Source organism: Ammospiza nelsoni, chromosome 15, assembly GCF_027579445.1.
Source record: "Ammospiza nelsoni isolate bAmmNel1 chromosome 15, bAmmNel1.pri, whole genome shotgun sequence".
In the NCBI taxonomy this organism is placed as follows: domain Eukaryota; kingdom Metazoa; phylum Chordata; class Aves; order Passeriformes; family Passerellidae; genus Ammospiza; species Ammospiza nelsoni.
The window spans coordinates 6,413,404-6,435,851 of NC_080647.1; the positions used below are offsets into that span (position 1 = coordinate 6,413,404).

Sequence of the window (22,448 nt, forward strand, 5' to 3'; positions counted from 1 at the left end):
CACCGCGTCTGCCCAGAAAATCGATCCTGATTTTCCAAAGCAGCGTCACTTTCTGGGTCGCTCTTTCTCCGTCCCAGCTCCGGGCTCCTGACAGCGGCCGCCGCCAGCCGGGGCAGAGGCAGCCCCGGGGCGGTCTCAGAGCCCTTCCCGTGCCCGGAGGGGCTCCGGGGGCTCGGCTGTCCGGCCGGCGGGGGCGCGCTCGGGGCGGGGGCGCCGCTGCCCCGCCCGGCCCGGCCCGGCCCCTCCCGGCCCCGCTCCGCCCTCCCGCGCCCACTCGCCGCCGCCGCGGCTCCGGGATCGAGCGCTGGGGCCGCCGGCAGCCACGGCCAGCATCCACCGGGCACCGGCCATGGGCCGCGCCGAGTCCCGGCCGCGGGCATGACAGCGCGGCCGCGCCCCGAGCTGCGCCGCGGGCTCCGCGCGGAGCCAGGCGAGTACCGGGCGGGAGCGGAGCGGTACCGGGCGGGAGCGGAGCGGTACCGGGCGGGAACGGGTCGGTACCGGGCGGGAGCGGGGTGGGTCGGCACCGCCGGGGGGGCTGCGCTGCGGGTCCCGGCAGGGCTCGTTCAGCTGCCGGTGCCGGGGGCTCACCGGGAGGCGCTGGACGGGCGGGTGCGGTGCCGGTGGTCGGGACGGGACCCACGCGCGGCTCCGGCAGCCCCGGTGCGTTCGCGGGGTCGCTGCTCCGTCCCGCCGCTGATCGGGGGAGCTGTCGGGGCTGCGAGCCGTGCGCTCCTATCGGGACAGGCTCGGGAATTGCCATCGCTGCCCCGTCCCCGGCAGCGGCTGCGGAGCGGCACCGGCTGCGGCCGGACACGGTGCCCGGGCTGCACGGAACCGCAGCTGCCCTCGTTGATTTTTCAACTCAACAGAACAAGCAACGAAATATGGTATTAGCATAAGGTTAGCTTGAAATAATGGAAAATAAGAGGGAAAACTTTCCCGAAATGCCAGTTAGAAATTCTCAAATGAATCATCCAACACAAACAGTAGCAGAGTGGAACAATTTTCTTTGCAGGGAGTTTCCACTGGAATAAATAGCAAGTTCTGTTAAAAAAATATAAAAATAAAAATTTGCAGCTAGTTGGAATATTTGTAATGCTTGCCAGGGGCTGGAATGTGCCCACAGAATCCTTGTGATCCAGAGTGATGGCTGATTGCAGCTTTTCCTTTAGAAAGTTTTTTAGAACCACTTGCAGATTTTACCTATGAGCCCTACCTAAGACACAGGTGGCTGGATTTCCCTTTACCTTCTGATGGTCTTCCATATTTAGAACATTCCTTAACATTAATTTTCCTAAGCAGACCCCTGCTTGTTGATGCCTCTCTGTCACCTGGAGTGTTGCTGTGATGTGGCAGCTCCACGTTATCTGCAGGTGATGGAAAATGAGGACCTTTAACAGAATGCTCTTTGCCTCAGCATCCCAGCCAGGGTCTCACTTGCCGAGCCTCAGCACGAACCCCTGTTTCTGCAGGAGCATGAAGTTCTGCATAGATTCTGTTCCCCAGATGGACAAGGCAGGACCAGGCACTGAACCTCAGCCTTCTGCTGATGCCTTCAAGGACCTGGTCATCACTTTTGACTTTCGGCTCATTAAGCCAGTGGTACTTGATGGGTTATGTACAAATGGGAATTTTCCTGTACACAACACAGCTGCCAATGCCTCGCTGAGTTCTGCCTCACACCCAGCTCCTGGGTAAACTTTCTGGGCCCCTGGACTGGTGCTTTCCAGTGAGTAGCTAAAGAGAAGTAAAGTATTAGTATGTGAACCAAAGAGAGGTGTTCAGGGGGCTGTTTTGGTGAGCACAGACCTTTTAAAGCCCCCCCCCCCCCCCCCCCCGAGCCTGCAGCTGACCAGTTTTCTCCAAGATCTCACTGCCTGCACAGGCAATAGCTTGCTCGTAGCCCATCTATTTATCGCCCTCTAGTGAGGTCCTAAAAATTAACATAGATTCCTTCCACGAGGTAAATAAATATTAGAGTTTGTCTGTATAAAAAGATTTACATTTTCCAAGAGTCAGTGGCTTCAGGGAATCCCTCTAAGCCTCATACCACACTTTGGATGGTTGCATAGCCTGATTTTTGGCATGGGTACAGAATGATAGTGTGTGTCTCCCCTGCAGTCTCTGGGTGCTCAGTGAAGGTCTTTGCAGCAACAGCACTGGACACAGTTCCTTTCTTTTGACCTGTCATTGAGTGCTGGTGTCATTTTGGCTGAACCCACATGTAGATCACTTGGCATGGCTCTGGTCTGGGTGATTGCTGCTGCTTCTTGGTGCTCCACCTTCCTTAATTACAATTCACCTGGGCTGGCCCCAGACTTGGGAAGTGGCCTTGTCTTTGCAGAGGAGCTAGCTCCAGGGGCTGGAACTCCTTTAGGCTGTAACCAGGGGATGTGATTCAATCACCTGTGTGGTCAGACTGGTTTTACTCCACAGGTATGGGAGAGATGAGGAATGTACTGTGAATATGGTTTCTCTTAATTAACCTGAAGATGTAGCGGATGCTTGTTCTTCATGACCAGTGATGAGGGATCTCAGATCCCCTCCTGCTAGCAATGCATAAGATTCTGATTTGCAGCTGTGATACAGAGATCCTTATGGATCTTTTTCTAGTCCCTCATGGACAGCATTACCTCAGCACACCATGCTCCATCTTCCTACCTACCCCAGGCTCAGCATCCCTCTGTCACACCAGAACCCTCCAAAACACTCCCAGATTTCTGTATTTGTTCTGTTTAACTTCATCCATACCCTACCCACTCCTCCACTCTCACCAGTGACGCCATTCAGCTGTTGCTCCCGGCAGATCTGGATACAAACAGCTCTGAGAATGCCCACAGTAGCACTCAGCCCTTCAAGCTGTTCTCACCTGTGTCCTGCATCACCTGTGTGAGGTCACACCTTTGTCACCTGCACCTGGCTCAAATGAGCAGCCTGTGGAGCACTGACAGTGCACTGGCACTGCTGAGGGGACACCCCACGGTGTCTGCCTGGAGCTGGCATGCAGGGATCCCCCAGGGGCCCTGCTGAAGTGTGATGCTGTGGTGCACTGGTGGTTTCTCAGGAAGTCAGGAAATCTGCCCTGGCAGCTCCCCACCCCTCTGTGTGTGCTGCTGAGAGGGACTGACATCTCCTCAAGGCAGTGCCAGCACTGGGGGTGCTGACTTCTAACAGAGCAAACAGAAATTCTCCTTAACAGCACCTTCTCCACTTCATCCAGGGGCTGGGAGTGTGGCAGTCACTGTGGCTTAAAACAAAGCTAAAAACCAATAAACCCCACTCCTTCTATCTTCCATTCTCTGCATTTCCTCCTGAGATGTCTTAGAGCTGTGGCAAGAGGAGCTGGCACAGGGATGGGTGCTCAGAGCCCATGCACCAGGGATCAGCCCTTCTCTGCTTGTGCACAGCGCTGCTCTGCTCATGTTCCCACAGAGCAAATGGCAGGACAGATAAGGACATGAAAGTTTCCAAAATCAGGCACCTATAGTTAGCCCCTTGGAAAACAGCTGGGGTGGTGCCCAGTTTGTGGCATGTGAGAGAGAAACTGAAGCAAAACAGGATGTTTTTGTGATTTAAAACTTATTTTTCATAGTTCCTATTTAAAGGCTTGGTTTGGTTTTGAAGTTGTCTGCTACATTTATTGGGAGATTTATAACCCAGAGAGCTTTGTGTGTGTATGATGTATGTATGTGCACATGTCCTTGTGTAGGCATTGCCTGTGAAGAGGCTACTGCTCAAACTGAGGAAAATTTTCCTCCTGAAAATGAGTAAAACTAGTAGGAACTAACAGCTAAATAATGGCAAATATAAATTCTATGTAGCTCTTCTGTAAATTTTGCTGGAGAACAGGGTTTTTCTCTGAACACCTCAAAATCAGAAAGATTATGTCAAATTATAAAGTGTTTACCAAAAACCCATGAAAATACTCATGACTGGAGATACTAGTTTATGCATAAATATGTTAAGCCCAAGTAATGGGAAATGGGGCATAACAGGCAGGTCAGGAAGCCTTTGGGGTCATCAGCACCCCACAGGATGTCCTGTATTTAGTCTTATTTCAGCTGATACAGTTTTCACACTGTGGATGTTAAGGCAAAAGTGAAAAAGAAATACTGTGAGAAATTAAAGCAGGGAATAATATATGAATAGAATAATTGTCTCTAAATGGAATGTTACTTGGAGTTTTTCACTGCCTGCTCCTTCAGGGTAGATTGGAAATGGAGGCACCAACATTTCTAAAAAGCCCCATGGCCACTCTCCAGGTGCACCTGGGGGCAGGTGAACCTCCACACCTCTGATCCAACCCCAGCCTGTGCCCTTGCATGTGGCATGAGGGGTCATAACTCTGCTTTAGCCTCACTCTGCTTGCCAGGGGATGATAACCCACTCTCACCCTCCCATCCCCTGCAGAACATTGAAATTTTATTACTGCCTTCCAGGGAACACCACTTTCTGCCTTTGTTGTTTCTTTTCCTTGGCTCATCTCTGAGTTTCTGCAGTTGCTCCTGTGGAATAATTATAACAGCCTTGTGTAGGGAACTTTATGTGCATAGTAGTGATTCCACTGCTTGTATTTTTCCACCTCTCATGCCATCAAAGAATGGGACGTGCTCTTTAAGGCCACACAGCCTGACTTGCGTTGGTTCATAGCATTCTTTTTAGTTAAGGAATGTGCACATCTCTTTGCTAGCCTTGGCAAACTCTCCCATGGCCTCCAGGTTATTTGATCTTCCAGCTCCTCATCATCTCTGATCAGATTCTCTCCCTCCCTTTCTCAGCCCACTGGCAGCTCTTCAGGCTGTGTTTTCAAACCTCTCCTTTGCATCTTCTTTTTCACATGGGTTCAGCTGCTCCCTCCTGCCTTCCCTTTCTTGACCTTTCTCAGCTGCTGAGCAATGTCTCTCTCTTGGCCTCTATCACTGCTCAACCCTTAATGCCTTCCTGCTGCTCCAAAAACTGGCAAAAAAGTGCAATTGTTTAAGCCAAAATCTACTTTTATTTGCCCAACTCATGTAACTTTAGACTCACAGCTCCACTAAAATTCATGATTGGATCCTCATTTGAGGCTAGGATGTCTATTTTTCATTTCAATCAACTGCAGAATTCTGTGGAGTTAAATCCTGCAATTCAGCACAAACCTATCCCGGGGTTTGAGAAGTAGTTTGACAGTAAATGCTACTATGAGTGTGCCCACACTGATGCTGACAGGCAGATGAGCAAGCAGCAGGAGGAAAATGCCTTTCATGGTGTGTGTGCTAGCAGAGATGCTGTTGATTAACCCATTTTTCAGGCAGCCAGCTCTGCAAATGCCATTTCACAACCACCACCAGCTCTGCAGAATGCTAACGGGATGCTTATAAGGCATAAAGGGATTAATGCTCAGCTCTAATGAAATCCAGATGCACAGAGCTGCCTCTTCTCAAAGTCCTCTCTCTGGCCAAGCTGCAAATGAAATGATTTAATAATTGTAAATAGATGAGAAGCACCATCACTTATGGAGCAGCACTCACTGGGCTCACAGGCACTGCTGGCAGTGCTGCTGGAGGGGCTGTGTCACCCACTGTCCCCTGGCTGGGGTCACCCACTGTCCCTCTGCCTGCAGGGACATCAGCCCTGGGGGAACCTGGGACCTTCCTTGGGGCACACAATTCCTGCAAGTTTCCATCAGGGCTGGCTTGGAAGCAGCCTCCTTCCATCCCTGAGCCAGTCCAGGGCAGTTCTGAGGCTGGAGGGTCTCTGGTCACTCTCCCAGGGATGCTGCGGCCACTGGCACCGTGGTGGGGCTGTGGGAGAGGTGAGGAGCTGAGCCAGTGTCATGTGGAGCTGCACTGTCTGCTCAGGAGACCTGGAGCATTTCTGCCTTGTAAACTGTTTGTGGTTTGCACTTTCTCTTCCTTGGGCAGTTTATATTTTCCTTGTCACACACCAGACCTGGGTAGTCTGCACTTCAAGCACTGGGAGTTAATCTGGGCCCTAGCAGGGTCTGGACCATCATACTCTTGCTCAGAAGCCCTGCATGGAAAGGCTGAAGTAATTCTGCAGTTGAGCAGACTCAGCTGTCTATGAACTTTTCATTTTTAATGTGGCAGGAGGAGGGGTTTTGAACCAAGAGGCAGAGGGGAAAGGAGGTATTTTAAAGGCACTAAGGAATGTGTTACATTTTTCTGTTCCTCTGGTTTGGCTGCTCTGCAAGTTTTTCATTTTGCCAAAGCTCAATTCAGTGGACTGTTTATTTGCATTTTTAAAGAAAGAACATGATTCTTCATTTACTTTGGCCTCATTGATGAATTTTTATACTGTGAAACCCAGCAAGTTCCCTTCCAATGTTATGTATATACAACTTCACAACAGAAACTTCCACCCCAACCTAAATTAAATGGTCCAAAGGGTTTTATAAAAGTGTGCCCCTTCTTATTTCCCATGTGAGCAGAATCTGTAGTCACCTTCTAACCACTGGTGTCATGCTCATCATCAGAGCATGCCTCAGCTTAAAGCCAGACACCATATATGAGTGTAGAGGTTTTCTTCAGAGTTATGAGGCAAGAATTCCTTGTGAAATGTTCCTGGGGTGGATTTCAGCATTGGTTCAAAGGAAGGAAAGGAATGAGGAAAGAGTCCTGATATAAATTTTTTATCAAAACATGTAGGGATAATCTGTTGTGATGGGTTTCCGCCATGGGAAGAAGCACTTCAGGAAAATCCCAGCAGGTGCCAGTGTTTGGTCTAATCCATTGTCAACACATATTTCAAATTTACTTGGCCCTGAGTATCAGAATTGTGACAAAACTCTCTGAACCTCTAAGAAAAGGTGAAGAAATTTTGCAAAAAAGGTTTTACATTTCTCACTGCTTTCCTCTAGCAGCTGTTCATGTCTTGCTAAGCCAAATGCTTACATTCAGAAGAATTTCTGAATCAACATCAATATTTATTGATCTCTTCAATTTCCATCAATTAGTGATTTGCTGTGCTAGAAACAGAGAATAAACTTGCATTTGTGTTGTTCAAAGTTTTTCAAATTGATATTGATGCAAAAAATACTTTGAGTGTATCCTTTGGATGTTCAGGGCCTATTCCTGCTGCGGGTGATGACTAAGACTCATCCTCCCCAGCAGTAATCATTTTTTGTGCAGTGTTTTTTGGTTTTTTGTTGTCCTAGAATACATAAACACCCTTTTCTTGCTGAACCCTAAAATTTGCAGAGAAAAGATCTCCTGTGGATGCTCTCAGCAGAGGCTGCCTGTAATTTTCAGAGATTCTGCCCACCAACACTATATCAGTGTTGGTGATGTTTGGAAATAGCAGGATATTTTTTATTATTCAATTTTCACCTCTCTGTCTGGTTGTGGGACCTCAGTGAGGGAGCACAGAGCTGCAGGTGGGCACTGTGTGTTTTACAGAGGCACAGCTGATGGATGAGAGCTGAGGTTTCCCTTCCTGCCCAAAGCTTTTGTGTCCCTTTTCAGATGCCTGTCTTTGAGTGTCAGCTGAGAGTTTTGCTCTGTTTTGGGACCCTGAGCAGTGCCCTGTTATGGACTGAACATTTGTGCTGTTCTCCAGGCATGGGCACTGCTGGAGGAGGACAAGGCAAGGCTGTGCTCAGTACCAGAAACATCCCCAAACCATGACAATTTCCCAATGTCCTTATTTGGATTCCAGCCCAGTGCCATTTTGGAATATCCCCATGACACCAGCTGCTCAGAAAGACCTGCTTCAGGCAGGACTGGTGCTCTGTGTGGTGACAGTCCCCTCCATGCCCTGCAGGACATCCTCCCTCACTGCCATCCACTGCTGACATTGCTGCAGACCCCAAGGAAGGCACAAGCAATCCATGGGAGCAGGGAAAAAATGTGGCATGGAACAGATTAGTGTGAATTAAGCTGATCCCCAGGCACCTATCTTTCCACCTCCAAGTGGAAAACCCACTTGGCTCTTGGCAGACAAGAACTGTTTCTCCCAGTCCTGCGTATATGGGAGACTTTAAAATAAACCAGCAGGGTTCCATTTCTTGGAAGGAAAAGGAAATATTTCAAAGTGTGTCCTTGCAAGCTGATTTACTGCCACCAGGCTGTGCATATTTTAAGAAATGTTTTGGTTTGTTTGGAGCTGTGTATTAGCAGTAAGGGAGAGGGAAGCAGTTAGTGAGACATGACAGGAAGATGAAGTTGTGTAAAATGGCTCAGATAAATATTTACACCCGAGTTTCTTAGCTCTGAGTTCACATCAAACCGTGGTTCATACAGAGCATGTTTTTTGCTGGGCCTGCTCCATTTTGGAGCCTTCTCCCTGTTGGGTGATGCTGGAAGGAAGCTGGTGAGCAATGCCTGGTCCTGAGCACTGTCATGGGAGCACTATCTCTGATATATATGGCATCCTCACACAATCACAGAGTGGCTCAGGCTGGAAGGGACCACACTGGTCCATCCTCCTGCTCAAGCAGAGTCATCCCAGAGCTCAGTGCACAGGATTGTGAGCAGACAGATCTGGAATATTTCCAGAGAGGGAGACTCCACGCTGTCCCTGGGCAACCTGTCCCAGTTCCAGTGTGCACAGAACCTGCACAGTAAAGTTCTTCCTCATGTTCACATGGAACTGCCTGTCTTCCAATTCCTGCCCATTGCCTCCTGTCCTGCTCAGCACCACTGAGCACAGCCTGCCTCCAGCCCTGACACCTCCCTTCAGACACTGATGGACACTGATGAGGTCACCTCTGTTCTCTGTTCTCAGGGCTGAGCAGCCCAGCTCCCTCAGTCAGTCCTTGTAAATGGGATGATCCAATCTTCCCCTGGCTGAGAATGGTGCAAAGAGAGGGAAAACAGTGCAGAAAACAAATCACAGACCTGGCTTTTGTTTGGCTCCTAGAACTCCAATCACTCACCTGTAGGGGACACTTGGAGAAGAAGTGGAGGGTTTTAATCTTATTCTGAGCTGGGCAGGAAACCAAGGCTGAGAAGAAAAGACACCTCCTCCAAGGAGCTGATGGCATGCTGTAGGAAGGAGTGCAGCTTTTCAGGGCACTGTCAGCCAAGACCAGGCTGGCAGAGTGGCACAGCACCCTGGAGAGGCTCGGGGCAGACACTCAGACCCTGCCCTGCCTCCCAGTGCATGCTCTGGGAAGGGTTTCCCATTTGAAGCAAGGGGGAATGAATGGATGCAAGACAAGAGCTGCTGGAGCCCCTGCTAAAACTGCTCCAGCTTGAGGGGTCACATTCAAACTGTGCAGTTTGCTGGGTGGCAGATGAAGTCTGGGAGCAGGGTGAAGGAGACAGCAGCTGTGTGAGTGCACTTTCCATAAACTCAAGTGTAAATCCGCATATAATGGCAAGCTCAGGTTTTTTTCACGTAACCTAATACCTGATTTCCTTTTATGCGCTGAACAATTGTCTCTTCTGTTTCATTATCTCTCTCTAATGGCATTTTCTAACTGGAAGTGCAACAGCAGTGTGCCATGGGGACATGGCAGGAGCAGGGACAGCACAGGAGGCAGCAGTGCCCACATTATCTCATTAAGAGGCTTTCGAGGGCATGCCTGTGCTAATGTAAACTCATTACTGGAGAGGACAGCAGCAGCTGTTTTCACATGGATGGATCCAAGTCCAAGTGATGAATTGTTTCTCTACTCTCAACTGGGTTCTTAAGTGTTTTTTAAATGTTGTCTGAGAGCTAAGTGGCCATGTGCTACATTCATACAGTAATGTTTGCCCTGGTCCAGCAGGCCACTGGATTGCCCTGTCCCACTGCCAGCTGTGCTCAGCTGATCAATAGCAGTGATCTGCTATCTGCTCTGACACCCCATGCTGATATCATGAGGAGAATATTTGTAGGAAGATAGTGTTTCACAATATCCATGCAAGAATAAGAATAATGTTGATGTTGTGGGCTCTGAACAATCTGTGATGCTCCAAATGATCAAAGACATTGTGGCCCATGTTTTACTCTCTCTGACCATGTCCTTAGCAACACAAGCCTCCCTGACAGATAAGAATATCAGCATGAAATGGACTCTGAATCCATGATTATAAAAATTTGGATTTTTTTTTTGAAGAGTATATGATACCCTTTAATCATCTTTGCAGCTGGGAAGTGACTGTTTGTCTGAGGAGGGGAGAGTGACACTGACAGCTTAATGTTCCACACAGGGTAACAGAACCTGGCAGCTAAGAGCAGTGGGAGCAGCAAATTTCCCTTGGAAGTGTGAGCTGGGTGCCGCAATCTCACCCTGAAACGCTGGGTTTGAAGAAAGCACAGTGTGGTTTCAAAGAAACAGCGTATCAGTGTTTCTGAAACAAATATTTCAATTTAAGTTCTACAGAAAAATAGCCCTGTTAAACAATTTTTTTTTTTCATTTCTGAATGGCAACATAACCAAACTGCATCATCCCAGTGCCACAGGCATTACAAACTTTGACCAGCTGTTGTCAGAAGGAAAACCCACCCTGTGCTAAGCAGATGTCATTATTTTTCAGCTCCATCCCACCTTAACTATTTGGAGAATAACATTCAAGTGCAGAGGTCAGCAGGGAAAAAAAACCAACCAGTGCTGCTGGCCAGCTGAGCCGATAGCAGAGACCATACATGGATCTGGAATGAAGGGCATCAGACTCACAGCCCCCCTGGTGCCAAGAAATACACAGCTAAAAGCAGCAGCTCGCAGATGAGTAATGCACAAACATGGCCCAGAGTGTTAGAAGTGTTCAGGCACTTCCAGAGTGTGTTGGGTAAATGAGTCTCTGTTTCCATGGCACCAAAACAGCACAGGGATCACGCCATGGCCTTCGGCACTGCTGTGATTCCGTGCCCAGTGAATGGAGCAGAGCTGAGCTCCAGGAACAGCCCAGCCTGGCTGTGGTGTGGAGGGGCACAGTGAGCTCCCCTCTTCCTGCAGAAGCATTTCTGTGGGCAAGGGCTGCCCAAGGCTGCTGGCAGCCAGGTGAGTCTGGCTGGGAGCCACCCCCAGGCAGCTCTGCTCCAGCCCAGCCCTTGGGCAGGAGGGTCAGGGGGCTCCACCATCACACAGGGGACCTGCAATGCTGCTTCTGTGTAGTGAGATGGGAGGTGGTTTGTGCAAGAAAACCATAAAACTGTAGGTAGAGCTTAGAAATATGCTGGATTCAAGGTGCATCTCAATGGCACTGTGAGAACACTCAAGGTGTTAGGAGACTCTGTCCTGGTCCAGCAGTATCTTAAGAAAATATCATTCACAGGGGCTGGCCCATGCACAATTAAATTGTTTAAAATGAGATACGCAGCTAGATTCTCCCATGCAGAGAGGGAGTACACAAGCAACTGTTTTACTTTGTATGCCTGCTGAAACCAAAGACAGAACAATTTATAATTCCTCTATTAAATAAGATAAGAGTGTGCGATAAGAATGTGTGATAAGAATGTGCTTGGTGTGCCATTGAGAGTTAGATATTTTCTTGTAGGTAGAGGCTCAGTAGGAGTACAAAAACATAGGCCTAGATTATCACTACTGCTACTTCTAAGAAGAGAACTAGTAAGGTTAGGAGTGGGACTGCTGGTATTGTGGAGAACAAGGCTGTTGTGGCTGTAAAGATGAGCTAGATGAGAAGGTGGCCATGCAAATTAAGTGTGTTAACCCTGAAATTGTGCCAATTAGCTGTATGTCAAATTCCCTCAGTCAGATGATTGTTTTAGAGTGGCCAAAATGATTTATTACCTACAGTAAGGGGATTCCATAATGGCAGTGATGCCCTGCCAAAGGAGTGGGACTGGCTAGGATCAAAGAGACTTTGGCTGAGGTCTTGGAAAGCAATTTTTTTGTTTGCCTACGGTCTGTTTGGGGTCAGGCAGCTGGACCTCTGGACAGCTGATGATCTCAGTATTTTTTTCAGAGAGATCAAGTATGGGGAGTACCTTGTGTCCTGTAGTCACAGCATTCCACTGGAGAATCCCAGTGCTGTCTTTGTTGGACTTCCAGGGGTAGCCCAGTGCCTGCTGGAGGTGGTGCTGTAGAACCAGCACCTGTATCAGCTGTAGAACCAGCAACCTGTAGGTCCTCAGATAAGGCTGCTTGGAAGGCATTGCTGCCACCATTCAGGAACACTGGTCAGAAGAAGAAATCCACCAGAACCAACTCCCTGAAGTTTATTCTGGGATAAATGCCCTCCTACCCTAAAATTCCATCATGTCTGTCCTTAGCACCACTTGTACCCCAGAAGAGAGTGGTTTTGGAGTGGCCAACATGATTGCCTTGCCTACAGCCAGGTTTTGTGTGCCATGGGATTTTTTGGCACAGGAGATCCTATCAAGGCTTTATTACAATGCCTCTGAAGACATTGCTGCAATCTGCAGTGCCCCTGGCACAGAGGTGCCTCAGGTCACCCTGTCCTCATCAGTGACCTCTGCAGTGGCAGCTGCTGGCATTTGTCCCCAGGCATCCACACTCATCCTCTCTGCCCACCTTCAGATAATGCATGACTGATGCTTTGCTGCATTATGTTTGTGGAAATGTTTTATCCTATTAAGGCACTTCCAGAAGCCAGATGTTCTGTTTTAGTAGGGGCTTCCTTTTTTAAAAACAAGCATTTGTGAGCTGATGTTTTTTTTATTCAGTTCTCCTTGTGAAACTTCCATAGACAGATTTTTGCTTGGCAATATCACAGCAGGGTAAGAGGGATAAATTGCTGTCCATCTGCCTCTGTCTACATTTGTACATGTACCCAGGGAACCTGCTTAGGGAGCACCAAGGATACTCAAAGCTGAATATTTATCTATTAGGAAATTGATTTATTAAGTCTCACTTGCAGGTCTGCTCCAGCTTTGAGTTATGTAATCACACATTCTTTTTCACAAGGTCATCTGTGCTTTGGAGGCCTCTGTTGGACCTGATCAGGCATGGAGTCAGGAGTCTGTTGTGGAAAGCTCTAACCTGTAGGATTCCCAGGTCCTTGGCTGCACAAGTCAAAAGGTGTCTTGTAAACCAAATGGGAGATGAGGAGGGTGTCCCTTCCCTGGCAGCTGGACTCCACTCCAGCCTCTGCCATGGATTCCCTTTCTGAACAGTGTTAAATCATTTCCACCAACTTTTATTTTCTCACACAAACCCCTGGAGACAGACTTGCAGCCATGCTGAGCTCCTGTAGCTCCAGGGAGGGTAACCAGAAGCAAACCTGCCCCAGCCAGCCTTCCAGTTTGCTCTGAAAAATGTGACACAACGTGGTGAACAGCAGTCACACAAATTGGCTGAAATGGTTCTGTCCTTTGCATTTCCATCCCTGATATGAGATAAAACTTTCCCCTGGCATCACAGGAATGGTAATGGAGTCATAAGGTGCTGAGCTGTAACAGCCTTGCATCCTCAGAGATGGGACCAGTGAGCTCCCATGCAATAAATGTTTCCATTGCTCAGCACAGACCTTGAAAAGTATTCAGTTAACAAAAGCAACATCCTTTCCCCTTAGGAGCCCTCCCTCATCAACCAGTAATCATGGTTTCTTCAATTCCTAGAATTTTTCATATTTTGTAACATTCAGAAGTCAAAAGATCAGTAAGTCTCAACATGCTCTGAACTCCCTGGCACTTAAAGCTCTAACATAGGCAAATGCTGAAATTAGAAATGAGCCACGGGACAGATTTTCCCATGCTCACTAATCAAGAGTCACTGATGTAAGGATTTCTCTCCCAGGCTAAAATCTCTCATCTTTCTCCAGCAGTAAATATACTTAGCAAATAAAAGGGGACCTGTGACCTCTGTATATGTTGACTTGGATAGTTATAATTTCTGACTCTTGGGTCTCACCATTACAGTCACCCCAGTTCTGGGTTATACAAGACTTGGTGGCTGTGGCTGTTAAAAAAGACAAAAGCGTCTTGAGGTTAGGCTGCCTGCAGAGGGGCCTGGTAACAACTGTTTGCTGAACTGGGAGTCATGGAAAATGAAAATAGAGAAAAATCTACCAAGGAACCTCATCCATTCCTCCAGCTGATGAAGAAGTACAACTTCCTAGAACATTACATGCTCTTCATATCTTGGTCTGGTTCAGTTTTAAATTGTATTTCTGTACCTTTCCTTACCAAACTATTCCATGAGTGTTTGGAAGTTTTTCTTGAACTTCATACTTTAGTTTTTTTCCTCTGTTTATTCATATAATTACTTTGAGATTTGGCTGTGAAAACATAAATGTGAGAGTTGACCAGTGTTTCAATGATCAGGAAGGGGATGGGGGTCTGACAGCACAGATCATGGCTCTCAGTGCTGAGGTTTCATGATTATTAGATAAACAAGCAGAGAATTTGGAGAGTGCAATGAGCAGGTCTGCTCCCAAGGTGGCCAGGCTAACTTGAATGTCTTTTTGTCTTGCAGAAGATGAAGCCCATCGCCCAGAGAAGACGATCTACCTCATCTGCCATTACTAAAGCTCTTGGAAAATCAAAGTCCCATTCCAGGTAGAAAAAATACCTTTGTGACTCCTGTTCCCATCTTTCTGCCTGCACAGACTGAAATCAAATTGGTTTTCAAATTCATTTAACCATGTAGAGGGGAATTGGGTCCTGTGGAAGGGGCAGGTGAGGGCAGGCAGGGGGGACAAGGCACCAGACAGCTGTGGTGGGTTGCAGGACATGGGCTGATGCAGATTTAGCACCCCTGAGGAGCATCCTGGGGTTCCACCTCTGAGTTTCCCTGTGCAGCTGCAGCCACTCATTGCCAGAGCCCTGTGCAGCCCCTGCTCCATGTGTGCACTGCCAGTGGGAGGGACAGTCCTGAGAATTGCTTCTGCCTCAGCTGCAGGTGCACCTGGGCAGGTGAGGGGGCTGGAGCTGCTTCTGCAGTGGTGGGAGGCATGGCCAGGCCCTGAGAGCCCTGTGCAGGATGGCATCAGCTCAGGACATTTGTTGGAAGAGCTGCCAGACCCAGACCTGCTCCAGGCCAGCCTGTCCCTGTCAGGGAGCAGCAGCTTTCCCTTCCTGCCAGCTCAGGCAGTGGAGAGCTGCCCCCATGCCTGCACCTCCACTGAGTGTCTGCCGATGCTTTGTTCCTGCAGTGAGGCACCAGGAGTGCCAGCAGAGTCAGGGAGCCACATGCCAGCCATGCACATTTTCTGCTGAAACACTGAGTGTTCTTACCCAGCCCTGAGCTGAGCACTCCAGCCCAGTGGGAGCTGAGTCCTCCTTGACCTCCTCCCCTCGTGCAGCACTGTGTCACTGCCAGGGACAGATAAGGGGATACCACGGTCCTTTCTGCCTTGCTGTGATAGCAGTTTTGTAAATAACATTTCCTGAGGGATTTCTTTAGTTTGATTTTTTCTCTCTTTGTAAGAAAGAGAAGATAAAGCTGAACTGATTGATCTGGACCAGTCCTCCTGAAGAATATCCCTTTAGTATCCCACCATTGGTGATGGATGCACAGTGCAGCTTGCTTCTCTGGAATGAGTGGGAAGTGTCAATCTCACAGGACATTTAATATGAAGGCCAGGACTGAATTTCATTTGGTTGTCATTTGAAAAAGTTATGTGACTTCTTTTTCCTTCCTCCCACCCCCTCTAAATTGCAGTTAGGAAAAAAAAAAGTGAGGAAGAGAAACAAATTCTTGACTTTATTTGGCTGGAGAACATCCTTATGAGGGAGGGAAGCTTTAAATGTTTCTTGTGATGAATTGCTATGGAGGGAGCTGGTCCAATGCCATCTTTGCTCAGGCCATGAAAGCATCAGTGAGATTTTTTTTTTTTATTCTGCCATTGTGTTTATAAAGCTGGGTAATCCTGCAGCTTTAGGAAATCCACTGCTTGGGATTTTGAGATGCTGTGGCTCCCACTGCTCAGCTGATGGACATGGAGAGTTTTAATATCATATCTGAAGGTGATTAAGCTTCTCATTTACAGCCCCACAGCTGCATAAGTCAAGATTCACTTGGTGGTGGCTGTGGAGGAGGGAAAAGGGAATTTCTGTTTGCCAGAGTGCAGGTGTTCCTGTGACTGGGGGAGGATTTTAGTAAAGGAGCTACTGGCTGGTTTTAACCTCACTCCTGTGAAATCAAGTGAGTTCAGTTATGAGGCCAGTGGAAAGTGAGTTAAGACCAACAATGTCAAAAATACTGCAATTACAGCTCGTGTGGGTTTTTATTTGTTTGTGTAGAGTGTCCTCAGACTAGAGGGTAGAGCAGCAAAGGGAGAGCAGAATTGCTGAGGGGTGAAGGGAAGGCAAGTATCCTTTCCTGCAAGCAAGATACACATTTTTGTCTACATGTACAGACAGGAGGATCTCTGTGAGGTATTTTCTGTGTCAGTCTAAGGCCATGTCTCAGAGTTTCACTAATTAAATCAGACTCAGGCACACAAACATAGAGTGTGAGCAGGAACTCTTGCATGTTCACGCAGCACAGAAATGGCTGTGGGAGCTGCTGTGCCAGCTGCCCTGAGCCCAGAGCAGTGCTGAGGAGATGCTCTGTGGGGTGCTGAGCTGCAGGCCAGGACACTGCCCTTGGCAGAGCTCTTCCAGCTGGGGACAGCACAGGGAGAAGGTCTGGTTCAATCTCCATGCTGCCCTGTTGACTGAAGGCAACATGCAGAAACCCTCAGGGATTTTTGGAAATGGTGAGCACCTCTATGAATCTCAGTGGAAACAGCAAGCTGGATGGCTGCCAGGCAAGCCAGAATCAGATGTCTGGAATTAGATGAGTACATGCAGTTCATTTTCTTTTTGCTGCAACTCTTGTGCTGACAAATTGTTCAGTCTGGATGGAAAACATGCACAGAAAGGGCAGTGCCCCCACGCCCAGCTGAGCCACGCCGTGAGCCACGGGCTTTCCATGGTCAAGTCATAGCTCACACACATGTGCAGGAAGTAAGTCTTTTACCTGAGTGAGAAATCACTCAAAAACTGCTATTTCAGCAACTTAATCTCACAGGATTTGTGTGGGCTTTTAGGCAGTTTTCTGTCTGAGGCTGGTAAAGTTAATTGTGCAGAGGCAGGCAAATGTGGGTCATAATAGTGGGCAGTGGGGGCTGGAAGAAGCACAGAGCTCTCAGGCTCCTCCAAAACAGAAAAGGAAACCTTCTGACAAAGTTTTGTGATTTTTTTTTTACTCCTCCAGGGAAACTACTCTTTCCTCTTCCCACTCAGACAATGGGCTGCCAAGTGGGGTGTTCAGCAGCCCAGGCTCTTCCTTCATCCTGGACGAGCGAGTGCAGCTAACCGTGGGCCTGCAGACCCAGGAAAGACATCTGATTTTGTTGAGTGATGTGCTGGTCATTGCCAAGTCCAAGTAAGAGGAATTTCCACTCCTTCCCTTTCCCCAGTAGGTGCTGTTGAAGCTAGCTCAGCATGTGGCAAGATTTTTGGGGCTGTCCTGTGCAGAGCCAGGTGTTGGACTCAATGATCATGTGGGTACCTTCCAACTCATGAAATTTTATGAAGCTCTGATCTATTTGTGGAGCACATACAGCCTCTAAAACAATGTTTCTTTGGAAATGTGGATCTAAACGTGGCATTTCCCCTTTCCACCTTCACAAATTCTTCTTGGAATTAATATTTCGCTCCATTTTTCTGAAGAAAAAGGTTGTCTAATCAGTTTTCCCCATTTCCTCATGAGGTTGCTTGAAGATACACCATGAGGGCAAGAGGCAAAAGGACAAAACTGACTTTCAATCTGACTCCTTCTGTCACATATAAATTAAGAGCTCTAACTGCATCTGCATGGCTTGAAAGGAGAATTATCAGACTCTGGAGGTCTAAATGTTATTCTCTGGCCTAAGGAATTAATAACTTCCATTGCAGATCCTCCTCCAGCCTGAAGCTGAAAAAGCAAGTGCATCTGAGTGAAGTGTGGACCGGCACCTGTCTCAGCGAAGTGACAGAGAAAAAGATGAGTCCTGAGAATTCATTTGTCATTGGCTGGCCCATCACCAACTACGTTGTCACCTTCAGGTACCTTATCAGACATCAGAGCTCCCTCTGCACCCCAGTAGCTACTCAGGTCTCCCTGTGTCAAGTGAAACAATGACTGAGGCTAAAGGGCCCATTTCCTTTTCCATTTCCTTACCCTGAAACCTGGGGAACCTGTGCTGGCAGCAATAGTTCTAGGAACAGCAGGCTTTGGGAAGGAAATACTAGGAGAAAGAAAATAGCAATTAAAGGTTGCTACAAACATAATGAGGGCCCACAAGATGAGTTAACTCCAGCTTCACAGAAAAGGATTTTCCCTTATCTCACCAGTCTGACAGGAAACCTGGTCCAGTTTGTTGCTGGGATTTTTTTGTTATTATTATTTTTGGTATTTGTTAAAATAGAACAGAAGAAGGAAAGGACTGTGCTTTTGTTCCAGGGCTTTGCAGGAAGCAACTTTGACTTACAGCCATATATAAGTGCAATTGGGTAGAGTTTCCAAAGGCTGTTACCCATTCAGCACTTGTTTGATGATCTGCCTCCCTTTTTGTCTTCAGCTCAGCTGATGTGAAGGAACGATGGCTGTCAGAGCTGCTGGGGTAAGTGACCCTCCTTTCATCCTCCTTCCAGGTGGTTCCTCTACAGGCCTTAGAGAAATCTGCCCTTCAAATTGTGCTCTGATTTTCAGCATGTTAAGTGTCCAAGTGCTGATTGAAAAACCCACTTTTGAAATCTGAATATTGATGCCCCTACAAGAGTGCAAAATTGGAGCTAACAGTTGGGGAAAAAAGGGGACCCATCAGAAGACGATATTGATGGAGCATCCTTTTTCCTTTGGAGCTGGAGGCCAACTTTGCTAACACTTGTGGAACTGTCACAAGTGTTACTGATTCTTCAGATGTTTTTTGATTTGAACTAAAATTTTTATTTCATTGCATCTAGAGGCTACAGGTTTTTTTTTCTTTTAATGTTTTATATGTTGCTTCCACTAACACCCAGACAAAAGTGTTTATATAGAGACAAAGAGGGGAAAAAAATCTTCTGACTTGTGGAGAGCAGTAGTGATCCTGAGGGAACACTGGAAGGAATTATGCAGACACATCTACCTGCACTGAAGTACTGCATGGGGGGGATTGTCAGTCTTTGTGCTCCAGGTAGATAAAGAAGTCACTAAGAGCACGTGGCCCCACTATGAACATTACATTCATGTTTGTCATAATTAATCTGTATTTATTACAGTGCCAAGGAGGATGTCCCATCCAAATTTTATGGTCCTTCTCAAATTTGGTTGGGAAATTATATCCCTTCCCCTTTTCTTTGACTTTCAGGCATATCAATGAGGTAAAACAAAATGAGTATGTGAAGACTCTGACCCTTCAGATCGTTGTGCTGGATGATGACAACTGTTCCTCTGTAAGTAAAGCTAATGCTCATCAGATCAAGACTACACAGGGGTCTGTGGAGCAGGGGAGAGAATGAAGGGCTGTGCTGGTATTCCAGCATCTGAGTACCTGCATCCTTCCCACTTGGAAGCCCACTTGGAGAGTTTTGGTTTGAGAAATGAGAAGGTAGCCAGGCCCTTATCAAACAGCACTTAATTTTTAAGATTATTCTTCACCTCTGACATCTTTTCTCTTTTCCTTGTTCTTCAGTTCAAAATTTATGACAGTTTGTGGCTGAGTGCCACAGTCAATTCCTATTTCCAGTGCTATGAATTGAAGATATTGATCACAGAGTCACTGGTGTGTTGTCCTGTATTAATTTACTGGAATGTGTCCCAGCCTAACACACATTTCTTGGCTTCATGCCAAGCTTGGTGGGTCACATTTGCCTCCTGGGTGTTCTTCCCTCACAGAGTGACCCCTGACACTCTGGTTGATGAGCATTGCCATATTCCATATTCACCCTTTTGAGCAACAGTGGCATTATGATCAGCCAAACACTGATGGGATCAAACACAGCATCTTATCACCACCCAACTCCTGTGATTTCTGCTGGATGAAATCTTTGGATGGTATAATAGACCCATGACAGAAGAAGTAGCGGAGAATAGCTTTCACTTTGTATACCCATCATCCTTTCTGGTGTAGTTCAAATTTGTACAGCTCATCCAACCATGAACACTTAGTAAAGACAGTCACTAGATACAGATGTGACATTTCCCCCAGATTTTGAAGCTATAAGAAACTGCAACCAAACTACTCACCTTTGTCTTAGCTTCCTGTATTTTCTCTGTTTGCCTTTCTAGACTACTGCAGTCAAGGTGTCCAATGTGGAAACTGCAGAGAGTGTGATGAAGAAGACCCTTCTACAGCTTGGGCTCCCTGTAAGTGGCAGATTTTAGCTAAGGATGCTGGCAGCATCTGCTTCACAGGACAGAGTGGGTGTGGATAAGTGTAGATTTGCTGTCTGCTGCTTTCTGAGTGGAGGGCAACATCATGGACCCTCACTCTGGCCCCTGTCAGCTAACATTTTTCTCTTTGTTCCTCACCCAACAGGGCAGGACCAGTGAACACCACCTCTGGGTGGTCTCAGGAAAAGATGAGCCTGCTTATCCTCTCATTGGTAAGAGCCCTCTGGCACCAGAAGAAAAAATAATAAATTGTATTAGTGTATGTGGCAGAGAAACATCATAAACATTGCACTCTTCACTTCAAAAGCAATAGCAGGGAGACTGTTCTTGATGTAAGATGTGACATCAAGTTGCTGTGAGATGTCTCTTGGCTTTTATCATCTCAGCATCGCCATTTAATCAAAGCATGGTGATATCTTTGAAAAACTTCACACTTAAATCCCTTTTCTAAGCAAATCTGTGCATTTCTGGGTGGGAGCCCATCACACTTTTAAGCAGATGCTCCAAATAAATGGGAGATCTTCAGGCTATACCAGGAAGTACCTTGTTTGCAGCAGGTGTGGTGCAGGGGTAGGACATGCCTCAAAGCCTAATTCAATCCCTCTGGCTGCTGGTATGAGCTTGCAGGGCTCCAGGTGTGGAGGCTGGTCATACTCTCCTGCTCAGCTGAGCAGGCATCTCCTCACAGGCAGAGCAGGAGGTCAGGGGCAGCCTCTGCCCACCTTCACTGTCTGTGGCAGAGGTGTCCACTGACCTCTGTCAGACAGAGCTTCTCCTGACTCTTCCCAGGCCCTTTGCCTTTGGGCTCTGTCAGAACCAAACCAATTGCTGCAGTCAGGTGGGTATTCAGCAAGGGTGTTTTACATCTAGAGGAAAGCACTTTCACAACTGAAAGAAGCAAATTTTTCCCATGGTCTATTGGTGACTTACAAGCCTCTAGTTAGGAAGCCAACATATTTCTCCTACTCTTTTGGTACTTATTTAGTTTTTATTGCATTTCAATTCTCAAATAATGACAATATTTTGTGCTTTCTGCACAAAACATTGCACCATATTGAAAACCCAGTTTGTTGAATATGGGTTGCTATTTTCTGAACTGCAACCTTAATCCTAAACTGACATCATGAGCACATGTAGGCCACTTGCATCAATGCCTTCACAGGCTGTTTATTTGAAAACTTTCCTTTTAGGTTTTAGAAACTCCTCAGGCTTGAGGGCGGGTAGGTGTGTATATGGGAGCCTTGAGGACAATCGCAATGGTGTTGGAGTGCTACAGATGTGTAGGGGATGATTTCAGAAATAGGAGAAACATTTTAAAATAAACCACTGAATTTTGTCTGTTAAGTTCTAAGCATTCATCATGGCGATCACCAAAGCTGGAATTTTTCAAGAACAGTAAGAGTTTTTACCATAGCTCTGCAGTTTTGCTTGCTCTTTACACACTCTGCTCAACAGGGCACGAGCATCCCTTCAGCATTGCCCTGAGCTGTCTCCGGGACTCTGCTGACCATCAACAAAGAACCAACAATAACACTGTCCTGGCTGATGGCACAGAGGCTTCCTTCCTTGCTCAGCTCTCAAAGGAAAAACAGTGTCAGTTTGTCCTGAAACCCAGACTCCAGGCTCCGATGCAGCTGAGGAGAGGTAAGGGCTGCAGGAGTGTGGTACAGCCGGATAGAGACTTTACTGACCAGTGCAGTGCTGAGCTCTTCTGGCATCATACATGTATCCAGAGTTGCTGTCACACCTGAATGGAATGTAAAAAGGAAAAGACTGCAGAGAGAGGAAATTTCTCTGTGCAAATATTCAGACTTAGCTTTTAGTCCTTCATTAGTCTGCAACTGCAAGTAATTGTAATAGAATCATAGAAAATGCTGAGTTGGTAGAGAACCATCAGTATCATTGAGTCCTGGCCCTGTACCCAAGAGCCCCTGAGAGCATCAGCCTGAGAGCATTGTCCATATGCTCCTTGAACTCAGACAGCCTTGATGCTGTGACCACTGCCCTGGAGAGCCTGTTCCAGTGCTCAGCCACCCTCTGGGTGAAAAACCTTTTCCTGAGATCTAACCTAAACCTCCCCTGACTCAGCTTCATGCCATTTTCTCAAGGCCTATCACTGGTCAAAAGGGTGAAGTGATTCTTGCACTGCAGAGACAGCAAGAGAAGAATGGTGGTTGAGAGTTTTGCTGATGGTTGAGAGATGAATAAGTGATTTCACTGCTGTATATTGTCTAACCATCCCCATTAAGAG

At 47.3% G+C, this 22,448-nt stretch overlaps 1 protein-coding gene across 1 annotated transcript in view; it reads left to right on the top strand.

Moving 5' to 3' along the window:
• Positions 1-270: 270 nt before the first annotated feature.
• The window catches only part of LOC132079831 (rho GTPase-activating protein 20-like), a 30,410-nt gene continuing 8,232 nt past the window's right edge, over positions 271-22,448 (top strand). The window contains exons 1-9 of the mRNA XM_059482650.1: positions 271-430; positions 14,327-14,409; positions 17,054-17,224; positions 17,737-17,886; positions 18,402-18,443; positions 19,173-19,257; positions 20,093-20,170; positions 20,343-20,409; positions 21,653-21,841. Coding sequence (XP_059338633.1) covers positions 14,330-14,409; positions 17,054-17,224; positions 17,737-17,886; positions 18,402-18,443; positions 19,173-19,257; positions 20,093-20,170; positions 20,343-20,409; positions 21,653-21,841 — 862 coding nt within the window. The 5' untranslated portion in view covers positions 271-430; positions 14,327-14,329. The remainder of the gene's footprint in view (positions 431-14,326; positions 14,410-17,053; positions 17,225-17,736; positions 17,887-18,401; positions 18,444-19,172; positions 19,258-20,092; positions 20,171-20,342; positions 20,410-21,652; positions 21,842-22,448) is intronic.